The sequence below is a fragment of the Netta rufina genome, assembly GCF_964035555.1.
Source record: "Netta rufina genome assembly, chromosome: 13".
NCBI lineage: Eukaryota > Metazoa > Chordata > Aves > Anseriformes > Anatidae > Netta > Netta rufina.
The window spans coordinates 12,140,100-12,156,795 of NC_140136.1; the positions used below are offsets into that span (position 1 = coordinate 12,140,100).

Sequence of the window (16,696 nt, forward strand, 5' to 3'; positions counted from 1 at the left end):
GAGCTGGGGGTAAGGGTTTGGGATGTGACCGGTGTGCATGGGACACTTTATCCAAGGAGGGAGGACACCGTGGATTTCTGCTCCAGGCTGCTGCTCCTTCGGGACGTGGGCCTTCTGCCCTCCCTGTGTACTTATCCCCAGGTGGAAAACAGGAGGAACAAAAAACAAAAACAAACCCAAAGCGCACTCAAACACAGACTTCTCTCACCGTGGCTGGCCAGGGTGGGACACGGGGCTGCTGGCACCATGGCAGGGGATGCGAGTGCCGGGAGCGGGCACCTGGCACCAGCGTGGCACGAGCTGGAAGCCTCGAAAGAAAGACGGGCACAAGACAGGAGCTGCTGGCACGCCGGGAAGGCTCCAGCATGCCCAGTCCGTCTAGTGGCTCCCCTCGGGGTCCGAGATGTGCGTTTTCATCTGCAAGGAGAAAAGCAGAGCGGGGCACTCGGGTGCACCCCGGGGAGCACGGCGTGTCCCTTCCAGAGCCCACCAGGACCCGGTTTTGGCAAAGCAGGGAGCTGGGGGAAGGCAGCTGGCCCCTGCCCTACCGTCTCCTCTGTGTCCGTGCTCTCCTCCGCGCTGTCGATGGCACACAGGTGCCCGTCCCCTCCTGTCCCCTCCTTGCCCCGGGAGCCCTCTCCCACCGGGGATGGTGACGCTGCGCCCGCCTCCGCCCTCTTCTTCTCGCTCTCCTTGCACCCTGCGGGGACAGCGACAGCAGGAGCTCGGCGTGCCCGTGCAGAGCACCAGCCCCGTGCTCACAGGGCAGGGGGCAAAGCCCCATGGCACCAAAGGGGACGAGGGGAGGGGACCGGTGCAGGGAATGTCTCAGCAGGGTTTGGACTCGGCAGGGTCCGGGGCAGGCAGCATCCCTCACCCGAGAGTCGCTCTCTCCGCTGGTCCATGCGCTCCAGGCTCTCCAGCAGGCTGTCCACCTGCGCCTTGATCTGGCTCAGCTCCCCCTTGATGGAGTGCAGCTCCTCGGCTCGCACTGCGGGCGAGAGGAGCTGTTGGGATCCCAACCCATACCTCGTAACAACGAGGTCAGCACCGAGCAAGAGGCGTGGGCACAGGCACTGCTGCAACGCACCGAGAGGCACGCAGCCAGGCTCCCTGGCTCGTTGCCTCCCGCAGGACCCAGCCCCTCCAGCCCAGCCACCCCGTCCCGCTCACGTTTTGTCCGTGTCCCCGTGGAGCTGCTGCTGCTGCTCCGTGTCCCGGGCTGGGGGCTCGGGCTGCTTTTGCCTCCTGCTCCTGTGTGAGTTCTCCTGGCCTTGACGGGGATGCGGTTAATGAGGGGTGGGATCTTCTGGTACTCGTACACCCTGCGAGGGCACAAAAAAAGCAGCGTGAGCATAAAAACGCTGCCCCCACCCCAATAACTGGCACAGCCCCGGCATGGGTGCTGCTTGGTGGCAGCGCAGCCTCTGCCAGGGTGCTGGGGCTGCCTTCCTGGGGCCCCCACTTTGTGCCGCCACGCTTACCGGTACGGGAAGTCGTCCCTGTAGAGATCGTAGTCCAGGTCACAGTTACTGCTGCGGGAGGGGACAGAGGACAGCAAGTCACCAGCCGTGGCACCGCAGGGCAGGGACAGCCGCCCACCGTGTGTCCCCATCCCCGGGAGCGGGGCTCTGGGTTTGGAGCTGGCTGATGTTGAATTTCACAGTCCCTGGCTGCGGGAGCACGCCGACAGCTCGTTCAGCTCCAAATTAAGAGGCGATCTGTCACCAAGCTGCCTCCCGCGCGGGGAGCCGGCACGCTGGCAATAAATCACACACCACGGAGGAGGCAAGGCGCTGATGCTCATTTTGCTGCTTCAGCTCTCGCGGAGTCGATGAGCGCTGGATTCAGCCTTGCACGAGGTGAGACAAAGCTCAGAGCATCGCCGCTGCCACAGCAGCCTCGGGCACCTGCGCTCTGTCCCTTGCTGCCACCAGGGCAGCGTGTCCCGCCGGGGAGGAAGGAGCACCCCGGGACTTGCGGTGTGCCTCCTGCCATTTCTACGCACGAAGCCGGACGCGTGCGGTCACCGGCTCGCCACGTGCTGGCCTCGCTCTGCGGTGTGACCCTGAGATGGGATTTGCTGTGGATGAGCGCGGCTCCTCAGAGCATCCCGCGGGAAGAGCGATGCAGCGGCTCCGTGCTCCAGCAGCCACGGGGACCGCGGTCCCTGCCCTGCCAGCGCTGCCTCCCTGCATGGCCCCGGTGCCATGGCAACGGGCAGAGCAATTAATTCAATCCAGAAGCTCTCTAACGAGAGGCAGAGCCCGGTGCTGGCTCTGGTCCCCTCTGTGCCACGTGCCCGTGTGGCACCCAGCAGGGACGAGGGTCCCTGCGGAGCCCAGGAGCTGAACTCACACAGGGACAGGGACCTATCCTTCTGCTGGTGGCCCCCATCCCCGCATGGGTAGGACACCATGCCCCCAGCTCTCTGCTTGGGCACCTGTCTCCCAAGGGACCTCATTTAAAAGCCCAAACTGCAACCACATGGAGACCACAGGGATCTTCTCTTCTCCTGGGTAGAAGAAGCCTCAGACCCTTGGTGAGGAGGGTTAGGGTTAGGGTTAGGGTTGGGGTTAGGGTTAGGGAGGTGCCCACGGGGACAGGGTCGGGACATCCTATGGAGCCAGGTGAGCATCCACCACCAAGGGCATGCGAAAGAAGGACTGAAGGGATGAAGAGCAGTGTGAGGAAGAGGAGCTCCCCCCACTTCCATGCCCTCCCCACCACGCCACGGCACTCACTGGTACAGGCTGCTGCTGTGCTGCCTCTTCTGGCCCAGCCTGGCCCGGCTCGGCTTGGCCTCCCTGGCCATGTCCAGATCTGAGGGGGGAGAGAGAGCAGGGGAATGAGCAGTGCAGAAACAGAACGAGAACCGGGAGCCCCGCCGGATGGCTCCTCTCCTGCTGGAGCTTTCAGCATCTGCGTCGCAGCCACCAGCTCCCTCTAAGCCAAACCCCCAGAGAAGCAGCAGGAGGATGGGGACCACCCCGGCTGTCCCTGCAGCCGTGGACACCCTGTGGACACCCCGCAGGCCCCACGAGCCCCATATGTCCCCATTAGGAAGCAGCTCTGGTAACAAGGGTAATTAATCCCCACAGATATGTCCCCGCTGCTGTGGTGAATCTGCCTGACGAGGAATTTAGGTATTTTTTGGAGCAACCCGGATCAAGCTGGACACCGATGATGGGGACGTGGCACCCAAAGGAGCCCACGGCTTCATGAGGTGCTCCACGCCTGTCCCTAGATGTGCTGCCACCAGCCTCAGCCCTGATGTGCCCAGAGCTGTACCAGGCACCAGGGGGCTGCCGCATCTCCTGACATCTGCTAATTCCTGGGGGCTTCACCAGGAGGTCACCGACGGGCATCTCCTTGCCCCCTGCTCGTCCTCTCCCGCAGCACCGAGGCTCCGCTCCCAGCACCACCTCTTTGCGACCCCGTAGCCAGTTCCCAGCCGTGTAAAGTCCATTTAAAGCCAGCTTCCATCAAGAGTATTTCCCTGAGAGCCATCGCTGCAGCTCCTTGCTAACATCGAGATAGATTTAATGTTGTGATTTTGGCTGGAGGAACAACGCGAAATCTCCCGGCAGAGCTCTCCTCATTACAGCCGCTCCCCGTGTCGCTCGCAGCCCGATTCCTCTCCGGGTGCTCACTGCTGGCTTCCCACCTCCCGTGCTCGGGTTGGAGCCGGGTGGCGAGGTGGCAATCACCAGGATCCGCTCGGCTTCCTCCCCTACAGCCCTGGGGTTACATTTGCTTTCCCACACCGTGACAGGTAGTGGGTCAAGGGCTTAGGAAGGAATCAAAAAAGAGCAAAAAAAAAAGCCCGGATCCTGGAGGATCAGGCAGCACAGGCTGGCAGCTCCCAAACCCCTGGGATAGGAGCTGGTGGCTGTGTTGAGTTCTCCCTCTTGCGTGGTCACAAGCACCATAACCACCACCAGCTGTCCCATGGGTGTCACCAGCACCGTAACCACCACCAGCTGTGACTCCCAGCGATGCAGACAGCTCCCATAGGACTCACTCCACCGATGCACTGCTTGCTTTCAGTGTGTCCCCCCACCCGCCCCATGCCCTCAGCAGCCCCTCGTGGCGTGTCCCTCGTCCCCCAGCAGCTCGACGCCTTGCATGGAGCCGCATGTGAGTGTCACACGGGGGGGTGGCTCTGTACCTGTGGTGTCCTGTGACATGCTGAGGGGGTCAATCGGGGCAAGGGGACCAGATCCAGAAGGGCTCCATCACCCCTGGGACACTGGTTCTGTGCTGGGGCTCCTGCCCCAAACTGGTGGGGATGTCCTTGGCCTGGGGGTGATGGCACGGGGACATCCCGCTACCAGGGGACATCCTCGTCCTGGGGAGGGACAGGCACTGGGGAAGGGGCCACGGGAGGCCCCCCGGGTGGCGGCGCACAGCCCCGTGCCGGGGGAGGAGCGGGGACATCGCGGTGCGGCTCCGGGAGGACGCCCCCCGTTGCGCGGAGCATCCCGCCGCCAAGGAGCATCCCTGGCCGGGGCCGTGCCGGGGCCGTGCCGCTCACCTTCCCCGCGGCCCCCCCCCGTCCCCTCCATCCTCCCGGTGCCCGGTACTCACATCTCCAGCAGGCGTCCCGCCCGCCCGCCGCGCTCATGGCCCCGCCGGAGCCCGGCCCGGCACGGCCCGGCACGGCCCCCCCCGAGCGGCTCCGGGCCGAGCGCGCCGCCCCCGAGCCGTACCACGCCGCCGACGGCAGGGGGAGCGGGGCGAACCACGGCGGGGGCGGCCGGGGGTGGGCGAGACCCCCCCGGTTCCCAGCTGCCCCCCATGCCGGGGGTCCCCCGAGCCCCGCCGGGGGAGGCTCCGCGCTCTCCGTGCGCCCCGCGTCCCGTGCGCCACGGGGGGACGGCCGGTGCCGGTCCCTTCCCAGGAGACGTGTCCCGTCCTGGGGGGCGCTTCTGGCCTCCGCAGGACCCCCCGCATCCTCTGCAGGACCCTCGTAGCCCCGTGGTCCGGCTCCATCCCACCCGCACACCGTGTCCCCGTGTCCCCGCCACGGCTGCTGAGACCCGCTGGGGACACTGGGCACCAGCCAAGCGCCAGCCCCTGGGTGCAGCGTGGGCAGGGTGGGGGCCGTGGCCGAAACGAAGAGGTCAAGGAGACAAAAGGGCTCTTCCAAATGGAGAGGTCTTTGTTATCTGCCCAGTTGGTGGCAGGGGACCCGCGGCACCAGGCTGGTGGCTTCGTGGTGACGCCCGTGTCCTGCTGCCGGTGACACCACGCTGAGCCTGGCCCTCACCCTGAGCCATGCCAAGGTGTGTGCCACCCAAAGGCCCCGCCTGGCTCCTCCCTGGCCACCCGTTTAAGCTGTCCCAGGCTGGGCATCTCCTTGCCATGGTGGTTGTCAACAGAGGAAGGTGAGGAGCAGATGACACCGCATCTAGGATGCTGATGCACAGCGTGTGCCCTTCTCGGCCAGTCCCAGTGCCACGCTTGTCCCCTGTCCCCTTCCCCAGCTGCTGCTGGAGATGCCCTCACAGTGGGCAGGGGGCACAGCCTGGGGCTGCCCGCTCAGGGGTCCCGCTGCCACTGGGAAATGTGCTCCTGGGCTGCAATGGGAAACAAAATCAGCGCTCCCCATGCCCAGAAGGTGGCACCTCCATCGGGATGCTCCCAGTCACACAAACGGGATGGAGGAGACCCCTTGGGGGCTGTGGCCACACGCTCACCGAACTGGCAGAGGTACCGGTTCCGGGTCTTGCAGCGCTGGTCGTTCCAGTTGAAAGCAGATGATGCCTGCATCTCCACACAGTTCCCGAACCTGTGCGGGAGGGGAGAGGGACAGGGTGGCAGCACGGAGGTCACCACGTCTCCCGTGGTGCCAGGACACCAGTGGGCACCTACCCCTGATTGTCCGGCTGCCCGAAAGCAAAACTGGTGAAGGTGGAAGGCTCGCCCGTGTCCCAGCGGAACGAAGCCTTGGACGTCTTGTAGGTGAGACCTGAGGGGAGCCAGAGGGGTGGGATGTCCATTGTAGGGGTGGGATGTCCATTGTAGGGGTGGGATGTCCATTAGGGGGGTGGGATGTCCATTGGGGGGTGGGATGTCCAGCAGCACCCCGGTAGGACTCACCGATCCAGAAGTTTCGGGTCTCAAAGTCGGTGTCTGTCACCCTGTTGCTGCTCTCCAGGCGGCTGAGGAAGAAGGCCAGGATGTCCTGCACCTTCTGATTGCTGACTTGGGCCAGCATGGCCCCTTTCTCCTGGAGGGAAGCCACGGAGGCAGCGGGCGGCTCAGATCTGCTCCTCTGCTCCCCAGCACAGGCTTGGGGTCCACAAGTGACCACCGTGGCCCGAGCCATGGGGCTCTGGGACGTTTTAGGAGGGACGGGGCTCACCTGGCACTTGGCCTTGGCTCCGTAGTACGTGTCGGCCTCGGGGGACACCATGAAGCAGTCGCCATCGATCGTCACATCACAGGTGTGGAAGGGGAACCGGACCCTGGCTGCGGGCACAGGTCAGCGACACCAGGGACACCCCCCCGGCCTCGGGGCAGCCCCCACTCACCGCCGCACTCAGCGCCACCGTAGCCAGCGTCGCAGAGGCAGGAGCACTCCTCCTGCCTGAACTTCCCGTGGAGGCACTGCACGCTGCACCGCACTGGCAAAAAGGCACAGAATGAGGTCGCCACGGGGCAGCCGGCCCCAGAACCGTCCTCCCTTGCCCGTGTGCTGCATGATCTGCGTGCACGTGCTGAGTTACTGCATGCACATACAGCAAGCAGGCCACGGGCACTGCACGGACCATGCACACACATGCACAGCAGCAAACATTGCAACGAGGCATGCACTGCGCCAGCTGTGCACACGTGTGCTGCACCAACCATGCCCATGCATGCACAGCACTGACCATGGACACGTGCGCACTGCACCACGCACCTGCATGCACTGCACCAACCCCTCACACGCAGCACCAGCCATGCACACAGGGAACCAAGCGTGCACGCCCTGTGCTCACCTTGCACGTGCATGCCCCGCATGCTGCAACCAGCCCTGCACACACATGCACTGCTCGCCCCCGAGCACCACACTCACCCTACACACGCACCGGGCACTCGCGTGTGCACCGCTCACGCGCCTGCCTCGTGCTGCCAGCATCCAGCTCGTCCTCGTCCACCCCAGCAGGCGCTCACCTTGGCAGTAGCGCCCCGTGTAGCCGGGGGGGCAGTGGCACCGGCAGGAGCTGACGTTGAGGTGCCCGCCGTTCCTGCAGCTCATGCGGCACGGGTTCCTGGGGACCTCTGGGTGGGCACACGGGGGGCAGGCGGTGCTCAGGGGCTGGGCACGGCCAGGTGTGGGGGGCTGCTGGCCGGGGGGGTGCGCGGGGACTCACCGCAGAGCCCGCCGCCGTGGTCCCAGGACTTGAAGCATCCGGAGAGGCCGGCGGTGCAGAGCGAGCACCAGGGCCCGCGCTGGTAGGGGGCGATGGGCGCCCCGGACAGCTCCCAGTTGCCCCTACCCGGGGAGGGCAGCTGGGAGGCGGGGCCACAACAAGCCCCACCCATTGCCACGCCCAAAAAAATGATGACCACGCCCACTCGACCCAAGCCACACACCCTTATTGGAGCAAGAGCACCAAGCCACGCCCCCTTCTGGGCAAAGCCACGCCCCTAAACACACAGAGCCCCGCCCACACCACACGCCCCGCCCTCTATTAACACAAACCCCGCCCACCCCACCCAGACCCCACCCACCCCCACAGCCGGCCCAATCCCACCCCACCCTCCCCTGCCCCACCCTCACACCCAGACCCCGCCCACCACAGCCCCGCCCACCTTAGCCCCGCCCCCTCCCCCCAGGCCCCGCCCCCCAGCCCCTTACCCCGGCCAGTAGGCGCAGGCGAAGGCCTGGCTGCGGCCCCGGGTCCCGGTGCAGAGCTGCCGGCCGCAGCCCACCCGCCCCGACGTCGCCCACACCAGCTGCAGGAGAGGGGGCACCGTCACGCGCTGACGCCCCCCGGCCACCCGCCCACCTCCCCTCGCGCCCCTCGTGCCCCTCGTGCCCCTTGTGCCCCTTGTGCCCCTCGTGCCTTGCCCTACCTGCGTGTAGTGCTTGCAGGTGGTGTTGCCGGCGCAGCGTGCCGCCCCGTAGTCGTAGCGGCGCCCCTCGGCGAACCAGCGCTCCAGCAGCTCGACGAAGCCCCCGGCGCCCGCCGGGAGCAGGGTCTCGCTCCAGCCCAGCTGCGGGGCCGGCGGGGGAGCGGGGGATGCCAGGCAGCCGGCCACCCGTGCCGTCGCCAGCTGCGCCAGCTCCTCGCTCCACTCCTGCTGGGACAGCGGGTGGGGGTGGTGGGGGCGTTGTGGAGGCACCCACGGGGTGATAGGGGGCAAATGGGGGGGTTGGACAACCACCAGGTGATTGGGGAACACCAGGGGATGGTGGGCAACCACCAGGAGATGAATGGGGACCACCAGGATGTAATGTGACCACCAGGAGATGATTGGGGACCACCAAGAAGTGACTGGAGACCACCAGGAAATGTTGGGCAACCATCAGGAGGTGAGTGGGGACCACCAGGGCATGACTGACCAGCAGGGGATGGTTGGGGACTACCAAGAGGTGACCAAGGACCACCAGGAGTTGTTGGGCAACCACAAGGAGGTGATTGGGGACCATCGGGACGTGGCTGACCACCAGAAGATGTTGGGCAACCACCAAGAGGTGACTGGTGACCACCAGGAGGTGACTGGGAACAAGCAGTGGATGTTTGGTGACCTGGGCACCACCAGGAGATGACTGGGGACCACCAGAAGATGGGTCAACCACCAGGAGATGTCGAGTAAGTATCAGGGGGACATCAGAGGACCATCATGGGACATTGGGGACCCCGAGGGACCAGCCCTTGGTGTGCACTGGGTCTGGAAGAGTCCTGGGGCACTCACCAGCTTCTGCATGTTGGCAGCGGGCGGCTGCACTTTGCTCCTCAGCTTGTTGTGCAGCGAGAGCACCAGGAAGGTCTCCTTCGTGCTGAGAGCTGCGGAGGGCGAGGGGCGGCCGGGGGCTGGGGCCGGGGGCCGAGCGGGTGCCCCCACCACGGCCGGTCCCACGTGGCAGCCAGGGATATGGGGAAGGCTCCCGGGTCTCCATGGAGACCGGAGGGGAGCGAAGGAAGCGCTTTTGGGCAGGAGCACAAAGGGGACAGGGGCCGGGCAGGGGGAGGCGAGACCACCGGGAATGCGCCCGGTCCCCAGATGGCATCGGGGTGTTGGGCACCGCACTGCCTCCCTCTGGGATGGATCTGTCACCAGCCCCAAGCCCCCATCACTGTACCCGTGTCCCTATTACCAGCCCCGTGTCCCTATTACCAGCCCCATGTCCCCACCACCAGCCCCGCATCCCCATCACCACCCCAGACCCCTGCCCTCCTGGGGAGCACCTGGTTAGGGACAAGACTGGGGCGCAATCATCCCATCCCCTTAGGGACTTCCCAAGCTGTCCCCCCAAGCCCTGCCATGGGCAGTGAGCCCCCCTGTCCCCTCTCCCCGTTACCTCGGGGCCCCGGAGCCAGCGGGGACAGCTTCTCCGTCTCGCCCAGCCTCCAGGCCAGGCAGGCCAGCAGCACCAGGAGCCGGCCGGCCGGACCCCTGCCGTCCTCCATGCCCCGCAGCAGCTCTCACGGAAGGGAAGATTTGGGAGGGAAGGGAGGATTTGGGGAGGGACGAGCTGGTCCTGCGTGCCTGTGTGTCTGCTTCCAAGATTTGATCCTATTCAGGACTTCAGACAGGCACTGCTGGTCAGCCCGAACAAAAGGTTGACGGGTGAGTAATAGCTCTGTCAAAACAGACGCGGGCGGTGGAGACAGCTCGGGGGCCCCTCCGCCGAGCACACAGGGTGGGTGCAAACGGGGGGCTCGGTCCCAGCCCCGCCACCGTGCTGGGGACAGGAAAGCCGGGATCCCAGGGACTGGGGGACGGCGGCATCGCCCCCCAGCCCCACTGCTTGCTTTCTTCCTGCCCCATGAATTAAACATGCCGGGGAGGTAATGCACACCACCGGGGAGGGAGCCGTGGGCACGAGGCCAAATTCCCGCTCCGGGGAGCTGGGCAGCGTGGATACGGGGTGGGAGAGATGCTTGGGGTTGGACGGGGGGGGCTCTGCTGCGGGGGCTCTGCCCCGGCTTGGGGGGGATCCCTTGGTAGAGGGAAATGTCTGAGCCCCATCACGGTGAGCCCCCAAAAGCAAGGGGCTATCGCAGCCCGTCGGTGTCCTGCTCACGACTGTGCACATCCAGTGCTGACACCCCCACCGGCAGTGTCAGCCTGCTTGGGGTGTCGGGAGGGTCTGAGCCCCTACAGCCCATCCCAGAAAACAGCCCGTGTCCCCTGTGCTGCTGCCGTGGTTCTTGCTCCCCTCTTGTCCCGGATCCTGCAGTGTGAGTGATGCTGGAGCTCCGTGTCCCAGCCTGATGGCACCTTCCTGGGCTTCCAGCCTCAGGGGTGGCCGGGGGACAGTCACCCACTGCCATTCCCCCTCCTGAGGAATCAAGTGAGGCCAGCCCTTCCCATACAGGACAGTCTGGGAGCATCCCCAACCCTCGCCCTGACCCTAACATTAACCCACACCCCGATGCTGATGCCAACCCTAACGCTAACCCAGCCTGCAGTGACGCCCAGCTCCCCGCCCTGCCCTGATGCAGACCCCAAAGCCACCCCTTGTCCTGGAACCTTCCCTGTTCCCATCCCACACGCCGGATCAGCCCCATCCTGTGCACCCCTGTGCATTTTGTGCACCGGTAGCACTGCGAGCACCGTGACAGCCAGCGCCTGGCCCCGGCCGGCCCATGTGAGCCGCGTCCGCAGGGAAAGCCGGCATCTGCTGCCCGTGTGACATGAAAGGCCCCAAACCCTCTGATCTGCGGAGAGGGAAGGGAGAGGCCAGCGCGGGTGCCAAGAGGAAACTTTCCTACGGCTCGGGCAGGGGAAAAACCAACAAACACTCAGGCACGCACACACGCGCCAAGGAGAAATCCCAGCGAGCGGAGGAGCGCGCGGCTGCGAGGGAGAGACCAAAAGGGGTCGAGCTGGGCTGGGTGCCTGGGGCACGTCCCTCCTCACAGAGCCCCCGAAACCTGGCCAGGTCCCTCCGTGGGAGAGCCCAGCAGGTCTGTGGGTGAGGTGGCCTTGGGGTGATGCCACATGGCAGTGGCGGTGCCGTGTCACCGTGGGGGGGGGGCTGAGGGAGTCTTTGGGGTGCTTGGGGTGGTGGTGGGGTCCTTCAGTGCTGGGGATGTGGCCGCAGGAGTACGGGGTGGCCTGGGGTGGGGAGGGGACCTCGGTCTTCTCTTGGTGTCTCTGTGGGAGTGGGGCAGGACCGGACTGCTGGCATCTCGTCCTTGCAGCCTGTGTGGCAGCAGCCAGCCCCGCCACGATGCTGCTCGTCCTGCTGCCAGCCTGGGTGGCTCTGTGCGTCCTGCAGCTGCCCCTCGGCAGCACCCAGGTAAGGACCCCGCTCCCGAGATGGGCACGGACACAATGCATGGGGTTTCTCTGGGCCATGGGGGTGGTTTGGGGGCTCAGCCCCCGCTGGGGAGGATGCTGGACCCACCCGGGGTGTTCCCTCAGCACCAGAGTAGGGCCAGGAGGGGGGCTGGGGTTGGAGCAGATGCAGAAGCAAAGACAGACCCCGCGGTGGGATGGGGAGAGATGAGCTCAGAGCATCCCAACCATCCCCAAGTGCTGCCCGCCTGCATGGGAGGGGACAGGGTGCAGCCCGGCGGGTGACGGGGAGAACCTTGCCTTCCCCCAGGAGTGCCTGAGCCATCAGCAGGTGCTCAGCACCGTGCGGCAGATGCAGAAGCTGCTGTCGGCGCAGGAGGCTGCCCACCTCCAGGGCACGCGCAGCCTCAAGAAGCAGCTCTCGGCGCTGCAGAGCCGCGTCCAGAGGCTGGCCAGCAAGCGCAACGGTAACGCACGGCACCGGAGAGAGAAGCTTGTGGCAGGATCCCAAGCTTTGAGACAGGGACTGGGGCTGGCTCCAGCCTGGGTGCCGTCCCCATCCTCACCCGTGTCCGTCTGTCTGTCTGCAGAGACCTGTCCGCAGCTGGCAGTGCCCGCGAACGGGAGGAAGCTGGGCCGGAGCGCACGGGTGGGCCACGACGTTCACTTCGTCTGCGACGCTGGTTTTCGGCTGGTGGGCTCGGAGACACGGACCTGCCGGCGTGACCGCACCTGGGGCGGCACCCAGCCCTTCTGCAGAAGTGAAGTGGCGCGGGCTTGGGGACAGCTCCTCCATCGCCCTGCTCCCGGCCACGGGACCGCGCCGGGAGCAGCCCAGAGGGCACCGCGATGGGCACCGGGGCTGCGTCCCGGCGGGGCCGGGTGGCAGGAAGGGGCAGGGATCGGCTTCTCCAGCTCCCCAGCCCTGGTCTCGTGGTATTTATCAGCTCCTTCTCCCCAGGTATTGATGACTGTTCCAGCAACCCATGTGCAAACGGCGGGACCTGCGTGGATGGCAACCAGAGCTACACGTGCCTGTGCCCACGGGGTTGGTCGGGAACCAGCTGCCAGAGCCCCGTCTACACCTGTAGGTGCCCCCAGACCCATCCTGAGCTCGACAGGGGCTCAAATTAGGGCTGCTCCATACATCCCATCCTTCCCTGGTGGTGACACCACATCCTCCCCACAGACTGGGTGACGCTGAGCAACTCCTCCTTCAGCCGCCAGCCCCGTTGTGCCGAGGGCCGCCCGGGCTCGCGGCACTGCAGCTGCGACACCGGCTTCCAGATGCGAGCTGGAGGCGTGTGCCAAGGTACGGGGGATGAGGAGGGATGAGGCTCGGTGGGGACAGGTCACCCCAATCCATCCCCTCTGTGCCCTGCAGATGTCGATGAGTGCCAGCTTTTCCAGCCCAGCCCCCAGACCCGGCTCTGCCTCCACGACTGCCTCAACCTCCCGGGCTCCTACCGCTGCCTCTGCCCTCCGGGGTACGTGCTCCATGCCGACCGCAACACCTGTGAGGGTAAGACCCAGGGCAACAAGCATCCTGTGCTCACCGTGGCACGGAGCATCCTGCACAGCCAGGAGGTGTGGGGCCGGCCCCGTTCACCCCCTTTTTGCCACACCACAGATGTCGACGAGTGCACTGGCAGCCAGCACAACTGCACCCACGGTGAGCTTTGCATCAACACCTTTGGGGGCTACCGCTGTGTGCGCCCCAAGTGCCCCCCGCCCCGCCACAACACCAGTTATGTCAAGACATCCAGCTTGTGAGTATTGTGCGTTTATATTACATTACATTACAGCCTCTTAAAGGAGGAGACAGGCCCTGCACGTGCCCAGGGAATCATATCATAGCACCCAGGGAGCAAGCAAGGAGAGTGCTGGTGGCAAATTGTCACACAGGGAGTGCTTGGCACGCTCCAGGATGCCTCGTGCCAAAGGCTTTGAGACGCCAGTGGTTGGGGGCGTGGGCGGGAGCACCCAAATACAAGGTGGCTTTATCTTGGCGCTGTGCAGTGCTCAGGGCTCCAGCCAGAGCAAAGCACCTCTGTCCGGGAGCCGTGCTCCGGGCTGGCTTCACTGGAGCATTAATCAAATGCCAGCAGCGCTGGTGCCCAGGACTCCGGGGGGGAACGACGCCATTTCCCCTCCTCTGTACGTTCGTGCAGTGCCTCTGGCTGCAATCCAGCATGGAAACAGCCCCCTGGTCCTGCTTGCGAGACTGAACTGCTTTGTGCACAGCTGCCAAGCACAGCCGGCCCCGCTGGCTGCTTCCCCCTCGCCTGGCACAGCTCTTGCAGCACCCCAAGCAGAGCAGGATCCCTGCTCCAGGCTGTGGATCTGCCTCCAGATCCCATACCCAGCCCAAGGACACAGCTCCAAGGCTGAACCTCCTTGGATGTGGCTTCCTTGTGTTGCTCCACCACAGGACATGAGGCTGGAGGTGCTCAGGGCGGTTGAAAGGCCACCATAAGCTCGTTTGCAAGCAGGCAACTCCAGAGTGCTGCCAACCACGGTGCTGAGTCGTGGTACCTCTTGTCTCCTGGTAGCCAGTGCGAGAGGAACCCCTGCCCCATGGACAGCCGAGCCTGCCGCCTGGCTGCCACCTCCATCTCCTTCCACTACCTGCCGCTCCAGGCCAACCGCAGCGTGCCCCGCGTCCTCTTCAAGATGTCCACCACCCGCTTCGTGGGCGACAGCCTGCGCTTCGCCATCATGGGCGGCCGTGGCCAGGGCGTCTTCGCCGTGCGGCGCTCCGACCGGCAGACGGGAGAGCTGGTGCTCACCAGCCCGGTGGTGGGGCCGGCCACGCTGGAGGTGGAGCTGGAGATGAGCGAGTTCTCCCGCAAGGTGCTGCTGGGCAAGCACATCTTCAAGGTCACGGCCTTCGTGTCCCCGTACGAGTTCTGATCCCTGCTGGAGGTGGATGTGGGGCCAAGCCGGGGTGTGTCCTGCGGAGTGATGGAGCAGGTTCAGCTTGGTGACCTCCGTTCTTGTCCCATTAGAGACGTACCTAGGAGTTGGACTCAGTGATCCCTGTGGATCCGTACCAACTCGGGATATTCTATGATATTCTCCAATTCCTCTCCCACAATGCTTGCTCACGGCTGTTAGGGCAAAGCAACCGCAGAAGGCATCCTGCCATTGCTAAGGCTGCAAGGAAGACCCCAGAGGCCACGGTGGGGGTCACAGCACGAGATGTGCATTGCAGGGGGACCAGGCTGCGTGCCCACCTGTGCCCGCCCTCCTTTCCTTATCTCCGCCACCGCAGCCCGCCAGCATGCAGGTCTGGCTCCTCGTGCCTTGTAACCTCTGACAAAATAAAAACAGCTGTAGGAAGGATGTCCTCGCTCTGCCCTGAACACAATGTCCTGCTGCACACAGCCAGGGGGTCTGGCTCGTGCCCAGCCCCTTTGGCAGGTGCCAGACCCGCAAGTGGCTTGGAGAGGGCAGCGGGGCGCCCAGCCGAGCAGGGCACGTGCCAGCCGGCTTCACCCCGCTATGGCTGCTCCTCCCTGCTACCCACTGCCATGGGGAAAGTGATGGGTAGCAAAGGCAGAAGCGATGCCAGGCTCTGCACCCCCTGCAGCCATCCTCCGCAGGGTCAAGGAGGTGGTGAGGGCTTGAGGGGACAGCGGGCGAGGGCGGCAGCCTCCGGCCGCGCCAGGATGGCGCCCCTTGCACAAAGCCACCCCTGTGTACGGCCCACGGGCGGCTCATAAAGACCTCCTTGTGCTCTGTGCCGGCCGGGCATCCGCTCATCAGCACCTGAAGGCTGCTGCTGGGGCTCGGCACGGGAGAAGCGTCCCCAGCTGCCGGCTGCGCTGAGGTGGTGGAAGTGGATGGAGGCCACGACACCGTGCAGAAGGCGCATCCACCATCCTCACCCCTCAGGCGCAGCCCCTGGGGAGCCTTGTTTTTTGTTTTCTTTTTGCAGAAATGTGGCCAAATCTCCTGAAAACACCTCCAGGCCGGCTCAGGGAGGTGAAAGGAGCCAAGCAGCAGCGCTGCAGCGCAACGCACCCGGCGCCGCTTGGCGCCTGCGCCCCGCCGTAGACCGGCCATTGCCATGGCGACGGGCCCAGCGGCCTGAGCCCGCCGAGGCACCGGGAGCTGCCGCCCGTCCCCGGGCATGAGGCGGGTGCGGGGACACCCGGAGCCGCCTCCGCGGGGAGAAGGTGAGGAGCGGGTGGTGGTGGAGGCCCCCAGCGCGGCCGCTCGGGGCTCCCCAGGAGCCCTCGTCTCATCCCGCTGCCTCCTCCGAGGCCGTGGGCCTCGCTGCTTGGCTCGCTACGTGCCTTGTCCGTCCTCGCGTCCTCCTGTTTGGGGACTGCGAATGGAGAAAGCTGCGGTCTCAGAGTTAATAACCAGCGTCAAACGCGTGGCCTCTCCGCAGCGGCGACTGAGGAAACCCCCAGTGTGCCCTTGCACCCTGCTGTGGGTGCTCAGCGTTCTCTGTGGAAATGCGAGGGGCTGGGGAGGGAGAGGCTGTGTCCCGCAGCCTCCTCACTTAGCAGTGGTGTTCGTCACCGTCAGCGGATGGTCAGTGCGTAACCGCAGGAGAAACCTTCGAGCGGTGAGGGAAAGGCAAGAGGAATGCTGGTCTGGCTCTTCTGAGGGCGGTGTCGCACAGCTGTCTTCTGGCTTCCTGCAAAGTGTGTTAGGAATCGGTTGCGGGGTGATTGTAGTCGTAAGAACAGTTTAGCTGGGAAGTAGTTTACACCAGCTTTAGGCACAGTTTGCATGTGAAAGCTTCTCTCCATACAAAAATACTAGATGACTTTAAAAACACCCGATGCTATAAAACAGTCTCAGGAAAGCCTTGCAGCAAAGCAAGGCTTCCAGTGTCTGCGTGGACCTGGCTCTGCAGCCAGGCTTTTTGTAGGAGAAAGGAGAAACCTGGGAGTTTTCTCTAGTAAGCTGAGCAGTTTTTGTAACAGGTAGCTCAGAGTGAAATGCAAGCAAGTTTTCAACAACCTTAATGAGGAAAATATCGAATTATTAATAACTTTGTCATCACTGATCAGTCAGTGGCCATGTAGGAATTTGAACTATGAATGTAGGCAGACATTGCTAATTTCTTCAGTTAGAATGTTTTTTGTGTGTGTGTTGTTTTTTTTTTTTTCCCCCCAAACTGGTTGCTGATAAGATTGCTCTGATGAGCATAAATTATATTATTTTATGTTCTTACTCCTACTTCTTTATCACTTGACCCCAGTAGTCATCT

General features: G+C 64.5%; 3 protein-coding genes across 3 annotated transcripts; 1 reads left to right on the top strand and 2 right to left on the bottom strand.

The window, feature by feature from the left end:
• Positions 1-378: 378 nt before the first annotated feature.
• On the bottom strand, positions 379-4,627 carry LOC311214318 (RNA-binding Raly-like protein; the record flags this gene model as incomplete). The annotated part of the gene is made up of 7 exons (XM_084294829.1): positions 379-417; positions 549-700; positions 878-991; positions 1,174-1,325; positions 1,485-1,535; positions 2,745-2,823; positions 4,591-4,627. The coding sequence occupies 7 exons, from the start codon at positions 4,625-4,627 to the stop codon at positions 379-381; spliced, it is 624 nt and encodes a 207-aa protein (XP_084150955.1).
• Positions 4,628-5,544: 917 nt separating this feature from the next.
• Positions 5,545-9,629, bottom strand: LOC311214319 (C-type lectin domain family 18 member A-like; the record flags this gene model as incomplete). Its single annotated transcript, XM_084294830.1, has 12 exons — positions 5,545-5,582; positions 5,703-5,794; positions 5,878-5,974; positions 6,106-6,235; positions 6,371-6,477; positions 6,540-6,632; positions 7,165-7,272; positions 7,365-7,486; positions 7,853-7,950; positions 8,071-8,295; positions 8,914-9,005; positions 9,521-9,629. 12 exons carry the CDS (start codon positions 9,627-9,629, stop codon positions 5,545-5,547), a joined length of 1,311 nt encoding a protein of 436 aa, XP_084150956.1.
• A 1,769-nt stretch (positions 9,630-11,398) lies between these two features.
• On the top strand, positions 11,399-14,379 carry LOC311214320 (fibulin-7-like; the record flags this gene model as incomplete). The annotated part of the gene is made up of 8 exons (XM_084294831.1): positions 11,399-11,467; positions 11,777-11,933; positions 12,057-12,227; positions 12,428-12,553; positions 12,656-12,778; positions 12,851-12,988; positions 13,097-13,235; positions 14,019-14,379. The coding sequence occupies 8 exons, from the start codon at positions 11,399-11,401 to the stop codon at positions 14,377-14,379; spliced, it is 1,284 nt and encodes a 427-aa protein (XP_084150957.1).
• Between the last annotated feature and the right edge of the window lie 2,317 nt (positions 14,380-16,696).